This window comes from Protomyctophum parallelum, assembly GCF_964188405.1.
Source record: "Protomyctophum parallelum genome assembly, chromosome: 17".
NCBI classification, from domain to species: domain Eukaryota; kingdom Metazoa; phylum Chordata; class Actinopteri; order Myctophiformes; family Myctophidae; genus Protomyctophum; species Protomyctophum parallelum.
The window spans coordinates 3931517-3954072 of record NC_139719.1 but is presented as its reverse complement, the minus strand read 5'-3'; the positions used below and the strand labels follow the sequence as shown (position 1 = coordinate 3954072).

Below are 22556 nucleotides of genomic sequence, written 5' to 3'. Positions count from 1 at the left end.
AATAGCAGATCTACAAGCTCATATCGCGCCACCGAGTGGCGCGATACGAGCTTGTAGGTCTGCTATTTTTGAAAAATCGAAGACACTTTTAGAATCTGATCTCAGGTCAGAATGGGTTAATAATGAAACTGTCAGGATGTAATAGACATTTTTAGAATCTGATCTCAGGTCAGAATGGGTTAAACTCAAGGACATATTTCTCCAATCAGCTTTCACATTTCACTCACTACTAGTTGAGTGATATTCGACCGGGAGTTTCTATACTTTGACTCGAGTCCTGGGCTTTGCCAAGTTTGCCCGCCACAGTCAATGCCCTAGCCCAGTGCCCTATGCCCTATGCCCTAGCCCAGTGCCCTATGCCCTAGCCCAGTGCCCTATGCCCTAGCCCAGTGCCCTATGCCCTAGCCCAGTGTGTAAGTAGCTTCAGACTGTGAATGTGGAGTGTCCTAGCCCATGGTGTAAGTAGGGCCCTAGCCCAGGGTGTAGGGCCCTAGCCCACCCTGGGCCCTAGCCCAGTGTGTAAGTAGCTTCAGACTGTGAATGTGGAGTGTCCTAGCCCAGGGTGTAAGTAGGGCCCTAGCCCAGGGTGTAGGGCCCTAGCCCACCCTGGGCCCTAGCCCAGTGTGTAAGTAGCTTCAGACTGTGAATGTGGAGTGTTTGGACGCCCATCCCAGTGAGCAGCATGCACTGTTGGATCAATATTGAGGAGATGGAAGCTGGGCTTCAGTTATCCATCACAGCTCAGTGGCAGAGCAATGTGCATACCGGTAACTGCAGTTCAGACAGTGGGTTGGGACCATAGAGTATATATATATATCTATAGAGAAGACACCCGAGTTCTCCTCCCATCCACTTGCATTGAGTTGCTCAAAAGCGCATGAGGCGGATTCACTCCTCCTTCCTGGTAGGAACAGAGTGCATTCTGGGACGGATTGCAATGGCGAGTGGCCCCCAAACACATGAACGCGCTGCCGTTGAACGCGCACGAGCGTCGTCCGTCGTGAACGTGAACAACCAACAAAATGTTCATCATGTCTTCTTTGTTGATGCAGGCGACAGGAAGAGTGTGCCAAAACGGCCCGTATCCAAATGGCTCTTCCGACAGGCAAACCTGGAGGAGGCACCGCCAACAACCTCTACGAGGAGCTCGGAGACAACGCCATGTAAGTGGAACAATGCACATACTTTTGGTCAAAGCTTCGACTTTCGTCTTTTGGAGCATACAGTACAGTAGCGAGGATTCGCGAGGCTGTGTTCAAGATAAATGACATAGTGTGATGACTGAAGGGTTGGAGGAAGAGACATGGCAACTCCTTAATTAATACAGCTTAATACAAAATACAGTAATTCGCAACAGCACTGATGCAAAGAGCTAAACAAACTGCTACTGAACGAAACAGTCTAATTAAATTAACTTCATTCACTATTTATACATTCCATCTTAAATCATGCAGACTTTCAGTGTGCTGAAAGCCTGTAGCTCTTTGTAGATCTTTGAAACCATCAGCTGTCAGCTGAAGGCAGCTGCCAATTTATCAACTAAATCAGCTCGAAAAGATTCTTCAGTCCAACTTTTGTGGACTGATTCAGAGTTTGGAATAGCGTTTTTTGAACGCTCCCTCGCCCACTGACCAGATAATTAGACCAGTGGTTCTCAAGGTCGATTGGTTCTCAGGATTACTTGAGGGTGTTCCAAATGGACCCTTAAAGTCTGTAACTCTGAGTTATAGGAGTTTGAGAATCATTGGATTAGACCAATCACTTGCCACCTCTGTTTCTCAAAACAACTATAGCATCACTCTCCTGAGACAGTGGCACATTATGTAAAGTGGACTGATGTCTGTACATGCTTTAGTTTAACGAGTCACACTCTGATACACAACTCCACAAAAAAAACCCAGCTCTGATCACTGATTGGCATCGAAAGCTGTGGGTAAAGCCCTGCATTCTTATTGCGTCCGCTCATTTTCCTGCTGCTGTTGTTTAAAGTATTTATATACTTTGCTGCATGGAAATAAGGAACGACGATCCACCCAAGTCCCCCACATCAAAATATTCAGCATTGGTGCAGTTTAACGTTCATTTCAGTCTGTATAGGTTCCCTAAGGGGACATCGGGCTTGTAGCCGGGCAGATAAAACAACACATAATCACAGCAAGTCAAGATATGCAGCAATATATAACACACATTAAACCCAAGTCTAAATGGTAAATGGTGCATTCATATAGCGCATTTATCCAAGGCGCTTTACATAGATTGTGCATTACATTCACCCATTCACACACACACATTCACACACCGATGGTCGCGTCGCAGAAGCCATGCAAGGCACCAACCAGCACATCAGGAGCAATTCGGGGTTCTGCAGTTAAATAAATTGAAACTTGAATAATAATAATAATTGAACTTGAATGTATTTGATTTAGCTTCAACTAAAAAGTCTTACAAAACCTTTCCATTCAAAGAGCTATGAGGTCTCTGAAATTGTACAATGCACATTCAAATTATTTACATAGAAATACCTTTTAAAATAAGTTAAGAGTGCTACAGTAACTGGTTGATCTACCAGCAAACCTCCCAACAGTACCGCTTTTTAGAAATAAAGCACTAATGGTGTATATCATTTATCACAGGGCAAATTATGCTTTTCATCATACTTTCATTAACTTTAGCTTTTCTAGTTTCATGCACATCAATTTGCCCAGCTTACTGTACATTGCATACAATAACTGTTATGAGCTTAAGCCATATTGTGTACCATTAGCTCTTGTCTTTCTCTGTGTATTCGAGCAGATGCTCTGTTTTGACATAGCCATATGCCAATTTCCAATTATTGGTATGCCTTGGTTCAACAAGAGTTTAATGGTAAAGCTAAGCGGGTGCACTGATTTAAAGGACCTATAACATAAAATTCAACTTTTTCAATTTATTTTGTGTTTCTGGGGCTCCCATATGCGTTTTCTATCCCCACAAATAACCAATTTTGAACAATCAGTCACCCTACTTTGTATAATTCCTCCTCTTCTTCAGTCTTCAGTTCCAAATTTGCATTTCCACTTGTTTACAATGTCCACCATTGTTGATTTTCCAAGCTGGCATGGAATGGAAACAAGCCTGGTTTTATCTAGCATCAGTATTATAATGACTCAAATATTAAATAATCTTCATATCAGCACCCCCACCACCTCAGGACATTGTGGTACTGCAGCTAAAACTGCTTTCAAAGTCCAGAAAGAAATGACAAGGCCTGGTTATATCAGAGTGGTGATTGAGGCTCAAACCATTAGAAATAACTTTGAGGACAATATGATTATTACATATTAAAAGCAGTTTTAAAATGCATGTTATTTGCCCTTTAACTGAACTCATATCTGAAACTGTTAACATACACACTTTAAAACGAAGCACATTTCAGTATAGTTATAGTCCTTCCGCAGCACACCAAGAAGTGGAACGGAACTCTTATCAGCACCGCACGCATCACTGGTGTCCCGTCCACCACCGATGTGCCTCCATTAACACCATGACAATTCATAATGTAAAAAAGGAACTCTCTGCTAATGATTGAATGGGATGTCCAGGTGTGCATACGCGTGGTTGTGTCCATGTGAGATAGTGGACTCTTTAGCCAGCCAGAACAATCCTGTGAAGAATGGGTGTGGAAATGAACTTGGATATGAGATGATTAAAATAAATACAGCTACTAATTTATAAAGAATGCCCTGGGCCATAATTATTTCCATCGATAAGCTGCTGAGCGCTTTGATAATTACACTCGGTAGGGTTACCGTGTGTGTGCGTGTGTGTGCGTGTGTGTGCGCGTGTGTGTGTGTGTGTGTGTGTGTGTGTGTGTGTGTGCGTGCGCGCGCGCGCGCGCGTGCATGTGTGTGCGCGCATGTGTGTGCGCGTGCGAGTGTGCGTGCCATGCACATACAACTGAATTGATTTAATTTTAACTGCTGACATGGCCGAGTTTAGAAAGGGATTTCTCTATGACCTTTGGGTGCTCTCTCGATTGTATTGGGCTTTAACTTAGATTAATTAGTCAATCAATTAAATAATCAGAGATTACTTTGTCTTTAGCTGAGATTAAGGCTGTGTTGATTTACAAACATGTCAAAATGTCTCTCATGGGTGTTTGTACGTGAGCTCATATAGCCCAGCTCAGTGGCCTTGTGGTTAGAGTGTCCGCCCTGAGACTGGGAGGTTGGGGTTCGATCCTCGGCCGGGTCATACCAAAGACTGCAAAAATGGGACCCAGTGCCTCCCTGCTTGACACTCAGCATCAAGGGTTGGATTGGGGGTAAGTCCCTGCAACATACTAGTGTCTTGTCCAGGGGGTGTACTTGTACATCAAGCTGCCTCACGCTACAGAAACAGGAGATAGGCTCCTGCCCTATGGGCCTCATGGCTCGGCAAGGCTACTTACTTACTTCATATAGCCCAACACTATAACATCAGCCATCCAGTGCATTGAACATTTTCACCAAGGACTATAACTATATTATTCTATCTACCTTTTCTGTTAATCAAATAATCGAGTATATAATGTGACCAACTCCAGCAAAAAGTGCCTCAACTCGATTTTTACAACCCTAACCCTTTTATATCAACAAATTGACACAGAAATATAACTTTATAGACAACAGTCTATCACAACAGTGTCGCACACATGTTTGTTGTCTATGGTTGATGGGAATAGCCTATATCTTTTTTTTCTTTTTCTTTTTCAGTTGTGTTCATTAAAAAAAGCAAAAAACAACAACATTTCATTGCATTGGTGAATGCACTGTATAAGATACTATACTGTTTAAGATATCAATATCCTTTGTGCAATCACTTACAAGAGAGTTGTCTTTGTAGCTGGCAGACGCAATAAGGCAGCCTGCATGGGTTGTCATTTTTGGGACGCATCAGCAGTAGTGTAGCCTTTGATCTTTTAGGCTTTTCTGCAAATACTGAGCTTGTTGCCTTGTCGTTGAGAGTGGCAGACATCTCATTAGATTATGCATGGCATCCTCATAATACTTCTAGAGGGCTCAACCGTGAATTCTGGCAGCCCAGAAACATCCCCTCGTGTTATCCTGGCCTGATACTTTGGGCCACAGCAGGAGTCTTGCCTCTTCATCCAGAGCCACCGGCTGCTTGCTGAATGGCCAAACTCTGGCTCTGTGCCTCTGCGGTCTCCAAGCAGTCTGGGAGTAGATGTTGCCACAACACCTCTTCACCCCAACGCCACTGGCTGGACTTCAGTGTTCCAGCTGGGATGTTGTGCATCAGCAGATAACATGGCGTGGTGTCGAATCTGTCTATATGTTTTCACTCATGTACCTCATCAACCGAGTCCTTATAAGCTTATGAGAGAGAGTCTGTTTAGGACGAATAGGTTTGCTTTCGTTTTCAACTAACCTGTTATCTTTCTCCCACTTTTCCCTTTCAAAATTATTCCTTTATCTATCTGCTAAGTTGTCATAAAGAGAAGGGCATCAAAACTGTGCAACCGGTGGATTATGAAAACTTGTCCAGTAAATAGAATATGGTGACTGGCTGCCTGGGGATGTGATTCCCTACTATCTGTGATTAGGGTGTATATCTCTACTTCATCCACAATAAGAACAACCTACAGTAGTATACATATTTATTTATTTATTTTGTATGTTTGATCTCAGAAAGGTTAGTGTAGAGAGACAGGAAACCAAGGGCAGAGAGAGGAGACACATGCGAAACAAGACGAGGGTCGAATTAGAACCCAGGTCCTTGCGCTCACAACGATCAAATGTGCAGTACTGTGCACTATGGCAGAGCCCCATGGCTGAATCACTTATTCAATTATTATAACATAACATTTCCAGTAATTACACTTAAAGCAAATTAAATTGCAGTTGTGTTGTTTGTCGACTATCCATGTTTAGTATGGAGTATAGTACAGTAAGCTTTATTACTATGCTTGTGCTTGATTCTGATTGGCTGTGGCTGTGCCGATGGCATGTTATTTCTAATACCGTTCTCAGTTTCGTTTTTCCTGGGATGGCAGGGATAGACGAGCTCTCGTTTTTAGTTCACTCAACGTTACGTCCTGTGTCTGTGCAAGGTTTTTTTTTTTTTTTTTTTTTCTAAATTTGTATCCCACGATTTTGTAACCCAGTTTCCTTTTCACCCAGTGCCAATTATCTAATGTAATCCTGGGCGCTACACTTCCTCTGCCAACCTGGGGGGGCAGCGGACTGACCTCATGCCTCCTTCTATGCATGAGGAGTCCAAGCTGCTTCTTTTCAAGGGAATTTCCCTTTCACCTGACAGAGGGGAATTTCCCCGGCCGGACGTAGCGCGTGGAATGGACACGTTATTCCGACCAGTTCCTTTCCCCTCCATCAGGCGCTCCGGCTGGCCAGGGGGAGGTAGTTTTAGAGACCAGGATTACTGCATGTTTTTGTGAGGGTATCTACCCTAGGGGACACGGGGAGAACATGCAAACTCCACACAGAAAGGCCCTTTCGCCAACCCCCGCCTCGGGTATGGGCACTGATGACGCGGTTTTTCAAACGAATGCATGGCTTTTGAAATGACTTTACAACAAGGTATATTGCATGCCATTCAAAGTTTGCATTGCAACTTCCTTGTTTGTACACGCGGCCGGGGACTACTTTCTTGTAGGAATTATTTATTCATCCTCCGTCAGATCCATGGATAAAGGTTGGGGAAATAGCAGTTGTTTCAGCCAAAAATGAACCAAGTACACCACTGTGCCAATACTTTGACGTTCCGATGTCACCCTCCTCACTCCCTTTATTCCTGCCGACTATAGGCGCTTTCTTTCCACAACTTTAAGGGTCATGACATAATACTCTGTCATTGTTTTCATCACTCTCCCCGGTTCTCATCTGGGCTCCTGCATTCTTCTGTCCATTCCTCCAGCTCTTCCTCCATGACTGACAGACTACAGTGAGTAGACGTTGTTCACAGTAGTGTCAGATCTGTGGACTGGTTAGATGACTTCAGCTCTGTGTTTGTGTCTGTAGTGTGTATGTCAGTGGCTACTATTCGTTTCTGTATGGTGTTAGCTCTCTTTAACTGGTACTGGTTTTGTGGATAACAGTTGTGTTGGTACACTATAGTCCAGTTCATTTAACTGTGTGAGTTTTTACACTCTCAGAGTTACTAGCTAGTTTGTTCCTTGTATTACATTGTCTGTAGTTTTATGGCAATCCATCTCCCCCTCTTCGGCCCACTGTGCCCATCCACAGCAAAATGTGCACCCGTACTCCTTTTCAGATTCTTCATCATTTCACATTCCGTTTCACGTTTATTTTTTTTCCATTTCCATGCACCAACCCACCCCTCCTCTTCTTTTGTTTTATCTTCCTTATATACTCTCATTCATAATGTATGGTAATTTTAGTCACCCCTCGGAATAATTTTATTATCGTCTAGTCACTGGAAAGGCCTGTTTTATCCCTCGTTAATGTCTCTTGTAATTTCATTCCCATTGCTCCTGCATGTTTTTTTTCATTATCTGTTTCTTCTTTTTATTTGTGCCTTCATTTCCCTTTTCTTTTTGCACCTTTTCATTTCACACCCTCCGTCTGCTCAAAGCTGCTCGAAGCGCGGTGGCCGTGGCAGCTTGGACGAAGGTGACCGCCAACGTCTGATCTCAGACTTCGCCACTCGGGCCATCGCAGCCCACCAGCAGTGCACTGCCAACGGAGGCGTGCTCAACAACCTGCCCAAGTCCGAGTCCAACATCACGTTCCTGTCCGATGAAAACCCCCTCACCACCAGGAATCCCATCTACCACGAGCAGTCTACGCTGAGCAGTCCAGAGAACCTCGGGAGAACCCAGAGGAGGAGGGACCTTCTTGGGAGTTTGTCCCCGACCAGGAAGAGCTTTCGGGAGGCCTGGTTGAAGCTCAGCTCCTCCGGAGGTGACACGGGGTTCGGCGGGTACAGTGGCAGCGACAGCGGCTGGGGTTCGGGGGTGGGCCACAGCTGGACTCTCCCGTCCAGATTACACCGCAGGGAGATGTACGACACCTTGAGGCGCCAGGTGGTCATGGACCCCGTGCAGTGGGAGCTGGAGCTGCTGACGGCAGAGCTCGGAGACAGCAAAGACGCGGGACTGGACTCTGGGTTTGACCACAGAATGGATTCGGACCTGGGGAGCCAGAGCCTAGAACCCAAGTTGTCGGTGAAAGAGCAGGCGAAGCAGTTTGAGCAGCAGGCTCAGACTGAGATGGTGCAGAGGCAAAGCCGAGGCTCCCGGGGGTCTCTCTCTCTTGACTATCTGCTCTCCGTGTTCCCGGAGTCCCCCCCGCCTCACAGGTGCAGCCTTCCCGATGCGCCGCTTAGGGAGGCTCCGCCGTGTATCGTCATTACCCAGAGTAACGGAGGGACCCCGCCGCCCAGTCACCGGCCCCCTCCCCCTGTGCTGCGGCGCTTCGGGGGAAACTTAACTGGGGGTTGGATCGCTGAAGAGAGATTAGAGGTTCATTCAGAGACCATCCCCGATCCCCCGTTAACTCCACCACCTCCTCCGCCAACGCCTTCCCCTCCCGCGCCCCCTCACGCCTCCTCCTCACCACCTCCTCATCTGTCCCCACCCAGGCCTCCTCGCATCTCCTCCCCGCCTTCCCATCCATCCCCCCCACCTCCCTGGCCCCCTCGCTCCTCCTCCTCCCCGACGGCCCCGCCTCCTCATCCGTTCGTCACCCACCCCCATCCTCGCTCGTTGCCCCTCCATCCCTGGCCCCCCCGCGCCTCCTCCCCACCTCCACATCCGTCCTCTCCCCCTCCCTGGCCCCCCCGCGCCTCCTCCCTGACCTCACCTCCTCATCCGCCGTCCCCCCATTCCCGTCCTCGCTCGTCGTCCCCCCATCCCTGGCCCCCTCGCGCCTCCGTCTCCCCGCCGCGTCAGTCGCCCAGCCCACCTCCCCAGGCCCCTCGCACGTCGTCCTCCCCACCGCCTCCTCCCCCGTCGTCCTCCCCTCCCCCTCCCCCTCCTCCCCGTGTCTCCTGTCCACCTCCTCATCCGCCGCCATTCCCTCCCCCTCCTCCCAAATCCAACTACACGGAGACGCCGACTCCTGCCACGTCCCCGCCCCCTTCTCCCCCGCCGGTTCCTCCGCCTCCGCCTCCTCCCCCGCTGCCTCCGCCCATGTCCCCCTCGCTCCTGCGCCCCTCCACCTTCGTCCTGCCCCCGCTGGCGGAGGCGCCGACGCTGCGGCCCGTCTCCCTCCGCCCGACGCCTCCGCCTCTCCCGGCCGAGCCGGAGCCTCCCCGCAAGGAGCTGAAAGGCATCCTGAAGAACATCCAGAACATCGCCGAGATCGAGAGGTCGGTGGCCAACATGTTCAGCCAGATCGACCAGAAACAGATACCGGTCAGGAAGGTCCTCAAGAGCCAGACCTCCGTGGAGTCCACGAGTTCCCTCGACGCCCCGGCGGAAGGAGGTGATGTGGGGAAGGATGAAGACACGGTAGGCGGAGGGGCAAAGGACGCGGCCCCTCCTCCCCCGCCTCCACCTCCTCCACCTCCTCCTCCACCTCCTCCTCCACCTGCTCCACCTCTTCCTCTGATTCAGCGCCACGCGAATATGAACTCTGTTGTGGAAGAGTTGGAGCAGCGGTTCCCCTCCCAGTCAACCATACTGTAAGGCCTCCAGGTCTCTCTGACGGCACTTACGTTCCGTTGAACGTAGTGCATACAGTGTGTGCGGAGGAACTGTTAGCATGCGCTACTGATGAGCTGTCAAGAGGGACAGTGGTTCAAAATAGCTCTGTTGGATTCTAGAGTGATTTCACATTATGATGGAAGGAAGAGAATGCTCTAAACTCTGGTAGTTGTGGATTCACTTCTCAGTGAATGGTATTCACAGTTTCTCTTTCTGACGTTACCGGGGAGGAGGGGAGGTAGAAGAGAGTAGGAAAGAATTAGCCTCTCTGCTGTGGTATTAAGACAGTATGTCCACTTTCTTCTTTTAGTATGAGACAGAGGGGATGGTTTAAGTAAAGTTTTATATAGTCATAATAATAATAAAGTATAAAGTTTATTATTATGAACTAAGTTGTAGATATTTATTTTGAGGTGAGACCATGGCCACATCCATATCTTAGCTTGCTTTTAATTATCTAGACAAAAGAGAACACAAATCACCAAAAGGTAGAGTGTAGCAATCACAAAGTATGCAGGGACAGTGTAGGCTACCTCAATTTCACCATGGTGAATACACAATGCCAATGTTTCGGCCAAGGCGGCCTTCATCAGGGCAAGTTGGAAAAGTTGATATAAAATAGAACGTTTGTCAGCTGAATTCCAGTCTCAAATACTTAATATTGTTTTGTTCTCACCTCTGTTCCTTCCTTTCTTTATTGATATTTTCTTCATAGTTAATTTTGATAATCTTCCTTTCATATAATACTTTTTAACTATGAACAGTGATGGACCTTTTACTGTATTTTCATTTAATGTCTTTCACCAACTGTTGTGTTTCACGTGTTTTTTTCAAAGGTAGCTCCTGTATGTTTGCTTATCCCTCAGAGGCCCACAATTGTGAAATTGTACACAGCAGCAAAATCCACATTAGTTTCTCAATTCTAAGAGTGTAAAACATTACAGATAAAGGTGAACTTTTACACTTTCAGAGTTGAAAGTATGAACTGCCTGGATTTAACCATAGTGGTATTTCTTCTAGGTTTTTTCAGCTGAAGTGATGTGGATTCTCTGGGGAAGGAAAAAATAGCTTTATATTGCCATTTTTATACAGTGTCTCATTAAAACCCTGCCTGGTGCCGGTCCATTGGGAAGTGAATGAAACTGCAGTTAGACAATGTCTTCTAGAGGACTAGTTGGACCCAAAAAAAAGTTCTATGTTACCCTAATAAAGTAAGTTGTGGTAAGAAAGAGCAGTGTTAAAGGGCCTTTTCTTATTTGACATTCTGTAAGAATCATAGTTCTCATACATTATTATTCCAAGCAAATACAACAAGACAAGAAACAAGGCCTTGTGACATATTGCATACTGTAATGCCACTTTCAAAGGTTTTGAAAGTGGTTAATTGATTGTCTCTTAAAGTGCATACCGGTATACTTGTCAACACATCATTTTTTTTTTTTTTTTTTTTTTTTAAGATATTTTTTTTGCGGCTTACGCCTTTTATTGATTTTTGAAGGGACAGACAGTAGGCTGACAGGAAACGGGAGAGAGATGGGGGATGACATGCAGTAAAGGCCGTGTCGGGTCCGGGAGTCGAACCCGCGGCACACTGCGACTGGATTACCAGTCCGGTGCCCAGACCGTTACGCTACGGCCTGGGCCGTCAACACATCATTGAGGAGATTATTATCACACTAATCTGGGGTACTGTGCAGCTTTAACATAAAGAACTGTGCAGATGTACAATGAGACAAATAGAATGTGCTACTCAATCATTCTAGATGTTATTTTCTACAACCGAAAACTATCATTTTCATTCAAGCACCTACTGGGTGATACTGATGGCCTTGTGTCTGCGTAAATTGACACCGCACGCACGCACGCACGCACGCACGCACGCACGCACGCACGCACGCACGCACGCACGCACGCATGCACACACACACATACACACAAACAAACACAATCAAATGCTTATATCAGTGGCAGAGCGTATCATAACCCATAACCCAAAATGAAATACCTTCTGGCTGTGATATTATGAAAGGCCTTAATAATATGGCTAATGTGTAAGTGCTGCACGTGTGCACACTCGCGTGCGGACGCACATGCATTTGAGGCTGTACACATAAACAGACTGTTTCAGGTGACTGGTGAAGAAATGTTCCATTAAGCTTATTTGTCAACTCCACTGGTTGCATTTCTCTCTCTCTCTCTCTCGCTCTCGCTCTCGCTCTCGCTCTCTCTCTCTCTCTCGCTCTCTCGCACCATCTCTCTCCCTCTCTCTCTCTCGCACCATCTCTCTCTCTCTCTCTCTCTCTCTCTCTCTCTCTCTCTCTCTCTCTCTCTCTCTCTCTCTCTCTCTCTCTCTCTCACACATGCATTTATCCCAGCTGACTGTCAGATCCTATTGGTCTCATTTCCTCGACCTTCCTCCTGGCAGTTCAACAGGTATACCTTGTTCTGGAGTTCAGAGAAGCAGAAGAGCCGTGGCAACACGTTTCTGTAGATGGAAATAGAGCGGACTGAATTTGAAATGGAGCTGAAAGATGAATAGAGAGTAGGAGGAGAGACTGGGGAAACACAGACCATCGCAGACCACACTATATGGAGGGCGTTGCAACTCGCGTTTCGAGCTTGTAGATCTGCTACATTTGGCGCCGTAGTATGGTCAAGTAGGGCATTAATTTACAAAACAAAAACACAAAAAGTAAAACATATGGAGATAATAAGTTTCTGCCTGTTTCGGCCCGGTTCCGGCGAGCCGCCCCATGTCCGAAACGGTTGAGAAATGACAGAGTTACCGTGTCGGGGAATTAGCTCACAAGTAATAGTGTAGTATTTTCTCTCCCTCCTCTCCCTTCCTCCCTCCCTCTCTGTCGCTCCACATTGTAGTTAGCACAACAGTGCAGACAGAGTGTGTCAGCCTGGGCACACTGTCGCGCGCAGACGGTCAGAAGAACCCGGAGCCCTTCTTCTCCGTGGGGTTTTTAGACAGCTGGTGGATGGAAAAGAAGCTCCACCTCCGCGGCCGACGGACGCGACGGACAGCTTCCCGGACGCGCTCTCCTCCGCGTCAGTTGGGCGCAGCAGAGGTGGAGCTTCTTTTCCATCCACCAGCTGTCTAAAAACTGTGGCGCAGCTGCTGTGCGCAGCCGAAAACGTGCGCGACCATGCGCGACAGTCTGCCTGCGGGGAGGCAGACAGACAGACAGACAGACAGTGCTGATCCTTCAAGTGGTTGCACCACTTAAAAATGTAAACGATTGAACCTACAGTATGAAACATCAAAACTGACGTGCATCGGAATTTCCGACAGGCTGTTTGCAAATAGAGTAAATGTCACCCAAAGAGCCTTCTTCTATCTGTCTGGTGACCCTTTTTTAAGTGGTTAAAATCCAAGTGTTCATTGTCTGTGAAGCTTCAAAGGAAGGACAAAGACAGAGTCAAAAAGAGTCAAAGAGCAGTGTGAGATGAAAGCAGTGAGAGACAAGCAGAGAGACGAGGGGAACGACACACTAAAAGAGGGTTTATGTCACTGTCTTATCAGTGGAAGTCCATCCTCTACAGAGGAGCTAATAATATAACTGGCTCACACACACACACACACACACACACACACACACGCGCGCGCGCGCGCACGCACATAAAATCACACACTGCTAGACAGGGACACATAAAGTGACAGGCTGACTGAATCATGGCGTGTGGATGCGTGTGTGTGTGTGTGGATGCGTGTGTGTGTGTGAGTGTGTGTGTGTGTGTGTGCGTGTGCGCGTGTGCGTGTGTTCGTCTAGAGAAAAGCTAATAATGTCGCTTGTCTGTCAGAGCAACAAGGACATAGAGATAAAGATATATTCACACAGTAATAGACAGTCACGCACGCAGAAATGTAGAGACCCCCGCCTACTGATGGTCTGGGGATGGCCACTATGTCGTCTGCTTTGAAAACCAATCATATCATTGCGCTGAAGGAGCCTGACTGACGTTTTGACGTTTTGTTTCAACCCAGTGTTATCAAGGAAAGCTGAGAGATGTCATAAGTGCACAGACTATGCACACACACACACACACACACACACACACACACACACACACACGTCGTCTAACAACTAACGCCACGTGTCTATGTCGCAGTGCGATCCGAGTGTAGACACAAACACTTTGTCTTTGCCCACTGACCGCGTTTTCCGTGCTGGGCAGTGTTGTTCCGTGGTGTTACTCCGTGAATGTTCTGCTGTCCGTGTATTTTGTCGTGGCCATCGCATCATGGAAAGGGAAACCACGGAGCTGGGTTGAAACAGATATATATATATATAAGAAAGCTAGATGACTCGCCCACGCTGCTGGCCAATGGAGAGCGACGTCGTTACGTGGCGGCCATCTTAATTCGGGTCGGCATAACATTGTGTCTATGGGGCATGTCGTTTTTAAATAAACGCAACTTACTCCATTTTCAACTGATTTGATTGAACGGTTTGGTCAGAGACGTCCGCATACTTATATGCTTTTATATGACGTTCATATAAATAAATAAAAAATGAAGCCGATAAGCATCCCGAATCATATATAGCTGTATGTTGATAATGTTTGTAATAAACCAACCCGTTTGTAAATCCGTCAAGATTTGAGCGAGTTATGACTGTTTTTGTTTGAGCTGCCATAGAACATACTGTACTGTAGCCCCGAAGCAAGATTGCCGCCGGGTGAACTACGTCAGAGACTCCGCCTTAAGCCATCTAGCCTTTATATGTCTATGGGTTGAAAACGCAGGGGTAGGGTCGGTGACCTATCGCGGTCACAGAGCACGGGCGGCGCTTCCACATGCTCCACAGTGTGACTTGCCCCATGACTCAACTACCGTATGGCGCTCGCAACTTGTTACCGTCTCTCTTGTGGATTGTATTCATTATTTTACCAGGAAGGGGGGCCCTGGACCACTTTCAAAACTTGCGGTATAGGCCCACCAAAAATAATAATTCATTCCCGTCTGTCCACCTCACCACCTGCATCCATTTCCCTTCCTTCTGTCACGTCATCCGTCTCTAGCCATTCAAACCATCCTTCCGTAGCACCTTCTCTTTATTCATCCATCCATCATCGTAGACGCATGTCCCCCTCCGTCTCTCCTCTCATCCATCACTCCATCTATCCAATCCGTTCCTCTGACCATTCATCCGTGGCTTCATGTTAGTGTATCGTGTCGCTCATTTGAAGCCTGCGTCCTATAATCAAAAAATCTCAGTCGTGCATGTTTCTGGATCTGTCTCACATTTGAATTACCTAATTTAACGAGATGCTCAAATAGTGCAACTTGTGTGTGCATGTGTGTGATGAATGATAAAAGGAGAGAGAAGGGGGGGGAGATATGAAGCGTCCTCTGAAAGTCACCACTCATTGTTCAGCGATACGTCTTCATTTTGATCGACTCGATTACGTTGGCTTCACACAAAAATACGTCGCCCACATCAACCCGGAGCATTCTTTCATGTTTTCATTGTTTCATTTTCATTTTTGTTTACAGTTTACATTTATAATTCACAATTTAGTCATTTAGCAGACACTCTTATCCAGAGTGATTCACAATTATGTGATCATAGTTTTCATAGTCTTCTTTCTGTTTATACGGGTACATCTTTCTAGCCTGGAAGCCAGACAGAATCTGCCAGAGCGAAATCATTAACCATGCCAGGCTTCGATTTTTCTTCTTTCCTGGATTGTTGTTGGTGACCTTGTTTTCCTTGTCCGTTCCTTTATTGGTGAATTTAAATGTTTCTCTTCCCTCGTTTCTACCACATAAAGTCACACAAGTCGTTGCTGTCGGGCAGTCCATGTTTGTCTGTAAATTAATGCCCCAACACATCGTGGTGTGAGGCGTTGTGAGGTTGTAGATTTTCACTATTTTAATTGTTTATTAATAATGAATCATAAAATATGAACGTTTTGGGCATACAAAACAAGTGAGACGAATTGCACTTCATGCACACTCTCATGCTCACCCCACCTCACCTTCGGTGGAATATAAGGTGGGGTGCGGTGTGTGTTGCTCTGCCTTCTGAAGGGACTAAATGTTTCCGTTTGGCTTTTGATTTAGACGTCCAGTGTACTGTGCAGTAAGTAAACACACATAACAGTGAGTGAATTGCTGATATGCATCAGACACTTCTACCGTACATCACAGAGATTGGTTTCTATGACGGCTCCCTTGGCAATGTTGTTCACTGCTCTCTCTCTCTCTCTCTCTCTCTCTCTCTCTCTCTCCACCCCCCCCCCCCCCCCCCCCCCCTGCTCCCAGGCGTGGGTATGGCCAGCATGAGGTAAGACTCCTCTTAGATTGGAGTTGGACTGTGCCTCCTTTGCATGTGTTTTCTACATTTCTTTTCTTTTACATTTGCCTTGTTGATTTTCTGTTCTTGTTTCTGGTACTAAAATACCGCAGCTTCCTCTACAGGGCATATGCATGGGGTCGACACATTCTACATGGTCAATATTCTTCATTCAGTGTGACGTCATGAAGGATCATGTGCAGTAGCACAGTGGTTTCTATGACGTCATGAAGGATCATGTGCAGTAGTACAGTGGTCTCTATGACGTCATGAAGGATCATGTGCAGTAGCACAGTGGTTTCTATGACGTCATGAAGGATCATGTGCAGTAGCACAGTGGTTTCTATGACGTCATGAAGGATCATGTGCAGTAGCACAGTGGTTTCTATGACGTCATGGAGGATCATGTGCAGTAGCACAGTGGTTTCTATGACGTCATGAAGGATCATGTGCAGTAGCACAGTGGTTTCTATGACGTCATGAAGGATCATGTGCAGTAGCACAGTGGTTTCTATGACGTCATGAAGGATCATGTGCAGTAGCACAGTGGTTTCTATGACGTCATGAAGGATCATGTGCAGTAGTACAGTGGTTTCTATGACGTCATGAAGGATCATGTGCAGTAGTACAGTGGTTTCTATGACGTCATGAAGGATCATATGCAGTAGCACAGTGGTCTCTATGACGTCATGAAGGATCATGTGCAGTAGTACAGTGGTTTCTATGACGTCATGAAGGATCATGTGCAGTAGCACAGTGGTTTCTATGACGTCATGAAGGATCATGTGCAGTAGCACAGTGGTCTCTATGACGTCATGAAGGATCATGTGCAGTAGTACAGTGGTTTCTATGACGTCATGAAGGATCATGTGCAGTAGTACAGTGGTTTCTATGACGTCATGAAGGATCATGTGCAGTAGCACAGTGGTTTCTATGACGTCATGAAGGATCATGTGCAGTAGCACAGTGGTTTCTATGACGTCATGAAGGATCATGTGCAGTAGCACAGTGGTTTCTATGACGTCATGAAGGATCATGTGCAGTAGCACAGTGGTTTCTATGACGTCATGAAGGATCATGTGCAGTAGCACAGTGGTTTCTATGACGTCATGGAGGATCATGTGCAGTAGCACAGTGGTTTCTATGACGTCATGAAGGATCATGTGCAGTAGTACAGTGGTTTCTATGACGTCATGAAGGATCATGTGCAGTAGCACAGTGGTTTCTATGACGTCATGAAGGATCATGTGCAGTAGCACAGTGGTTTCTATGACGTCATGAAGGATCATGTGCAGTAGCACAGTGGTTTCTATGACGTCATGAAGGATCATGTGCAGTAGCACAGTGGTTTCTATGACGTCATGGAGGATCATGTGCAGTAGCACAGTGGTTTCTATGACGTCATGAAGGATCATGTGCAGTAGTACAGTGGTCTCTATGACGTCATGAAGGATCATGTGCAGTAGCACAGTGGTCTCTATGACGTCATGAAGGATCATGTGCAGTAGTACAGTGGTTTCTATGACGTCATGGAGGATCATGTGCAGTAGCACAGTGGTTTATATGACGTCATGAAGGATCATGTGCAGTAGCACAGTGGTTTCTATGACGTCATGAAGGATCATGTGCAGTAGCACAGTGGTTTCTATGACGTCATGAAGGATCATGTGCAGTAGCACAGTGGTTTATATGACGTCATGAAGGATCATGTGCAGTAGTACAGTGGTTTCTATGACGTCATGAAGGATCATGTGCAGTAGCACAGTGGTTTCTATGACGTCATGAAGGATCATGTGCAGTAGCACAGTGGTCTCTATGACGTCATGAAGGATCATGTGCAGTAGCACAGTGGTCTCTATGACGTCATGGAGGATCATGTGCAGTAGCACAGTGGTTTCTATGACGTCATGAAGGATCATGTGCAGTAGCACAGTGGTTTCTATGACGTCATGAAGGATCATGTGCAGTAGCACAGTGGTTTATATGACGTCATGAAGGATCATGTGCAGTAGCACAGTGGTCTTCATGACGTCATGAAGGATCATGTGCAGTAGCACAGTGGTTTCTATGACGTCATGGAGGATCATGTGCAGTAGCACAGTGGTCTTCATGACGTCATGAAGGATCATGTGCAGTAGCACAGTGGTTTCTATGACGTCATGAAGGATCATGTGCAGTAGCACAGTGGTTTCTATGACGTCATGAAGGATCATGTGCAGTAGCACAGTGGTTTCTATGACGTCATGAAGGATCATGTGCAGTAGCACAGTGGTCTTCATGACGTCATGAAGGATCATGTGCAGTAGCACAGTGGTTTCTATGACGTCATGAAGGATCATGTGCAGTAGCACAGTGGTCTTCATGACGTCATGAAGGATCATGTGCAGTAGCACAGTGGTTTCTATGACGTCATGAAGGATCATGTGCAGTAGTACAGTGGTTTTCAAACCTGTGTGGCTGCATGTGTCATCAAACAATACTGACGTTTTGGTCAAATGCTTTGAATTAACCTTTCAGTAATTCAACCATGGTTGAATAATGTTTAACAAAACAAACGTATAATTTATCATGGTATTCATGGCATTCTTTTTTTCTTTCAAAATCTTGAACCTTGATATACCGGTAGTTTTCATTGTGATACCAATGGATAATACAGATGAATAGGAGCTTACAGTATAGCCTACTGTAAGTGCTGAAAGGCAGATGGTGGGCTGACTGTGAATACTATTCCCGTGGACCCCGGGCCAAAAAAAGGTTGTGAACGACTGCAGTAGTCAGTGGTGTGCACAGATAGACACTAGGGGGTGCTAGAGCACCCCCTGCCCTTTTGGCAATGTGCTCTAAAAAAAAAAAAAAAAAAAAAAACTTTTTTGTGTGTGGACCATGGTGACATTGATCAAATCTTGATAAAAAACGCTTCTACTATATTATTTAGGCCCCCCACAATCTAAAGCTATGTTTCTATGTCAGTGGTTCTTCGATTAAAAAATAAATAGCAGACCTACAAGCTCGTAGCGCGCCACTCGGTGGCGCGCTATGAGCTTGTAGATCTGCTATTTTTCAATAGCTAAAGCACCAAAATGCGCTGCACAAGGTGCCCTTTTTTTACTTGAGCACCTGCCCCTCTAAATGTCTGTGCACGCCACTGGCAGTAGTAGTACTGTATACTGTAGGGTCTGACATCATGAGGGGTCATGTACAGTAACATTTAATGAACTGTGAGTCAAATGCCTGAAAACATCTGAAAGGTTTCTTTCAAACACAGCTATTATGTTCATTTTGAAAGGATGCAAATGTATGAAAGAGCACGCAAGCACGCCAAGTTTGACTTTATAACTGTGGACTTCAATGACATCCAAGTGAATCATTTAAAAGAGAGCTCTTCAACTCTGTTTCTCTCTCTCTCTGTGTGTCTTTCATCATCTGTCATTCCCCATATTTGTCTCTCTGGCAGACACAGCAACTTCTCAGACCTTCTCTCCTTAGACCAGAGGTACTCTCCCTCTCTGTCTCTGCTTGCGTGTGTGTGTGTGTGTGTGTGTGTGTCTGTCTGTGTGTGTGTGTGTGTGTGTGTGTGTGTGTGTGTGTGTGTGTGTGTGTGTTTGTGTGCGAGTGTGCGTGCCAACGGTGTCATTGCTAACATCTGTCTGTAAATCTAACAGGAGTTGTCGATGGAGTCGGGCATCGACCCCGGCCAGGATTACTACACACAAGATTACTACAACTATGAACACGGGTTAGTCTGCTTACTTACGCCTGTGTGTGCTGGTGCGTGCGTGCGTGCGTGAGTGAGTGAGGCTGTTGTCTGAGTGCCAGCATGCGTGTGTGTGTGTGCATACTGTCTTGTCTGTGTACACACATGCCGAGATTTATGTCTGCTTATTGTTCTATTTGAGATGTAATGTTTTTGGGTTCTCTTGTCTAATCCCAAAGCTATTCTGTAAACACAGTAATGATGAACACGCAGGTTTTTTCAGTGTTCAATGTACAGTAAACTGTGTATGCATTATCAGTGTTGTGAGAGAGAGACAATTCTTCCTTTCAACTTCTCTCAGAGTGAGAGAGGAAGGTAATTGCAGTTCTAAGGGTCCACAAGCACTGGCTGAGGGTCTGCCACAGTTGCTCTGCAACTTTTATTTTAGATATACGCTGATGCCAGATGATGTGAATGACATATTTGTGAGTGTATTGCCCTTCTGAATGGATATAGGGAAAACGCTGAGCATGACTACAGTATATTGGTTGCATGCCCCAGTATGTTCCCTCAGCACTACGCTCATTCTGTAGCTCCGAGATGAGGTCACACCCTGGGCCCCTCCCACCGCGGTTCAGAAACGGCGCATGTTTCCCTTTTCGCTTCTTACCCTTTTCTGCACAATGAATCCAAAAAGTGAAGGGCGAAAAAAGTGTTACACTAATTCACACTTAGCCCCGGCCGGGAAAAATCCAAGTTTAAACGGTTACACAAGCGTTACAGCGGTTGTTTAGTCAGCCACTTCCATGTTTATCAAGGAAGTCGTGCGTGTGCGCGTGCATGTCGAGTGAACTGAAGTCAGTTGGAAATGTAATTCTACTTTCGACCAGGGGAGGTGCCGGGGAGGCGCTAAAGCTTTTCAACTTCCTTGAAAAGCATGCTAAACAACCACTGTAACGCTCGTGTAACCGTTTAAACTTGGATTTTCTTGGCCGGGGCTAAGTTTGAATTAGTGTAAACCTTTTTAGCCCTTCACTTTCTGGATTCATTGTGCAGAAAAGGATAAGATCCTTGTGGAGACATGCGCCGTTTCTGAACCGCGGTGGGAGGGGCCCAGGGTGTGACCTCATCTCAGCGCTACAGAATGAGCGTAGGGAGAGGGCACATACTGTACCACTTTTGTTTTTACACCATCACATCATTTATTAGGCAGTATGCCTTGGTTATCAAGGCTGAACAAACTCATGAGTCAGATTCAAACCCATCCCAGGATGTTGCGAAGTCACATGAAAGGGAAAGTCACAGTCTCCGGATTGGGCCGAGGAGGCTCTGATGCAGCCTTATCGGTGAGTCGCAGGTTTGATTCCCAAGCATTCCTGAGGAAAAGAGAGAGGCAGGGCCTTTGCTGCGTGCCACTCCCTGTCTCTCACTGTTCCTGTTCTGACATGCCATACAGTATGTTGATCTGACCGCATCAAACCCTGTACACTCACTACACGCTCCATATGTGGCCGGTACAGAATCCATTCCATATTTTGATCTGACACCCCCATGCCAAAGCGCCAGCAATCTGCCGTCACCCAGGCGGACGCGTGCACGCGACCTAGGTCGCTTCTCGCCCTCAGGGCGTCTTACTGGTAACAAAGAATGTAAACCTTGAGAGATTTACAGTAGTTAAGTAGAGTATCAGTATAAAGTATCAGGAAAAATGGAAATACACAATTTAAGTAAAATGTACTCAAGTAGAGTCTTAAGCAGTGGTTCACTGTGAGAACCAGACCCTGGGACTATTATCCTTGAAACATGCTGACATGTCCATAGAGCAGCCTGGCACTTCCAGTTAAATCCACATTCCGGCTTAAGCTTCATAATCGTCTCTATCGGGTGGAAACCTCGTATGTCCAAAACAAATACTTTTCAGGAAATAGAAGAAAAATACCTGTTCCGATGGATCCAGTTATTATTTAGTCACAAGCTCTTGTTAATGTTTCATTGGTTCAATATTTATGAAACCCACAGGCACGCCTAACCACTTTCACGTTTTCATATTTGTTTAAATGGCAAAGACAACAGATCTACAAGGTCAAGTTCCAGCCTTCATCAGTGTGTACCTTTGTGTGACACTGTACTCACACTGTACTCATGTCACTGACATGATGTCAGTATCATGATCAGTATAGGAGGGATAGTGACAACAAATAAAAACAAGGTCCACACACTGGCAAAATAAGCTCCACTATGTATTGATAGATTCAACATTTCGATCACACACACACACACACACACACACACACACACACACACACACACACACACACACACACACACACACACACACACACACACACACACACACACACAGAGATCTTCATTAAAATAAATTGTATCATGATCAGTATCATGACAGTATCATGTCAGTATCATGTCGGTATCATGACAGTATCATGGTCAGTATCATGTCAGTATCATGGTCAGTATCATGTCAGTATCATGTCAGTATCATGGTCAGTATCATGTCAGTATCATGTCAGTATCATGTCAGTATCATGACAGTATCATGTCAGTATCATGACAGTATCATGTCAGTATCATGACAGTATCATGTCAGTATCATGACAGTATCATGTCGGTATCATGTCAGTATCATGTCAGTTTCATTGTAGTATGACTGTAGTATGTAAGTATGTAAGTAGGACATAAACTTACTAAAAAATAAAAAATAAAACATGTAAAGTTATGGAGATACAATGTTTCCGTCCGGCAGATGGATGCTTCTGGCCTGCATCTTGGCGGTTGCTTTCAAACATTTCATAAGAAGTTCACAAAAGTGAAAATGGGATTGGCCTATGGCTGTCATCACAGAGTGTGTGAGGTTTGTGCGTGCGTG

The 22556-nt window shown here is 46.0% G+C and overlaps 1 protein-coding gene across 1 annotated transcript in view; it reads left to right on the top strand.

Annotated features, from left to right (window-relative positions):
- LOC310874472 (protocadherin-15-like) overlaps positions 1-22556 on the top strand; it is a 282612-nt gene that overhangs the window by 253367 nt on the left and 6689 nt on the right. The window contains exons 35-38 of the mRNA XM_083787282.1: positions 1053-1163; positions 15945-15966; positions 19430-19468; positions 19638-19711. Of these exons, the coding sequence (XP_083643408.1) occupies positions 1053-1163; positions 15945-15966; positions 19430-19468; positions 19638-19711 (246 nt within the window). The remainder of the gene's footprint in view (positions 1-1052; positions 1164-15944; positions 15967-19429; positions 19469-19637; positions 19712-22556) is intronic.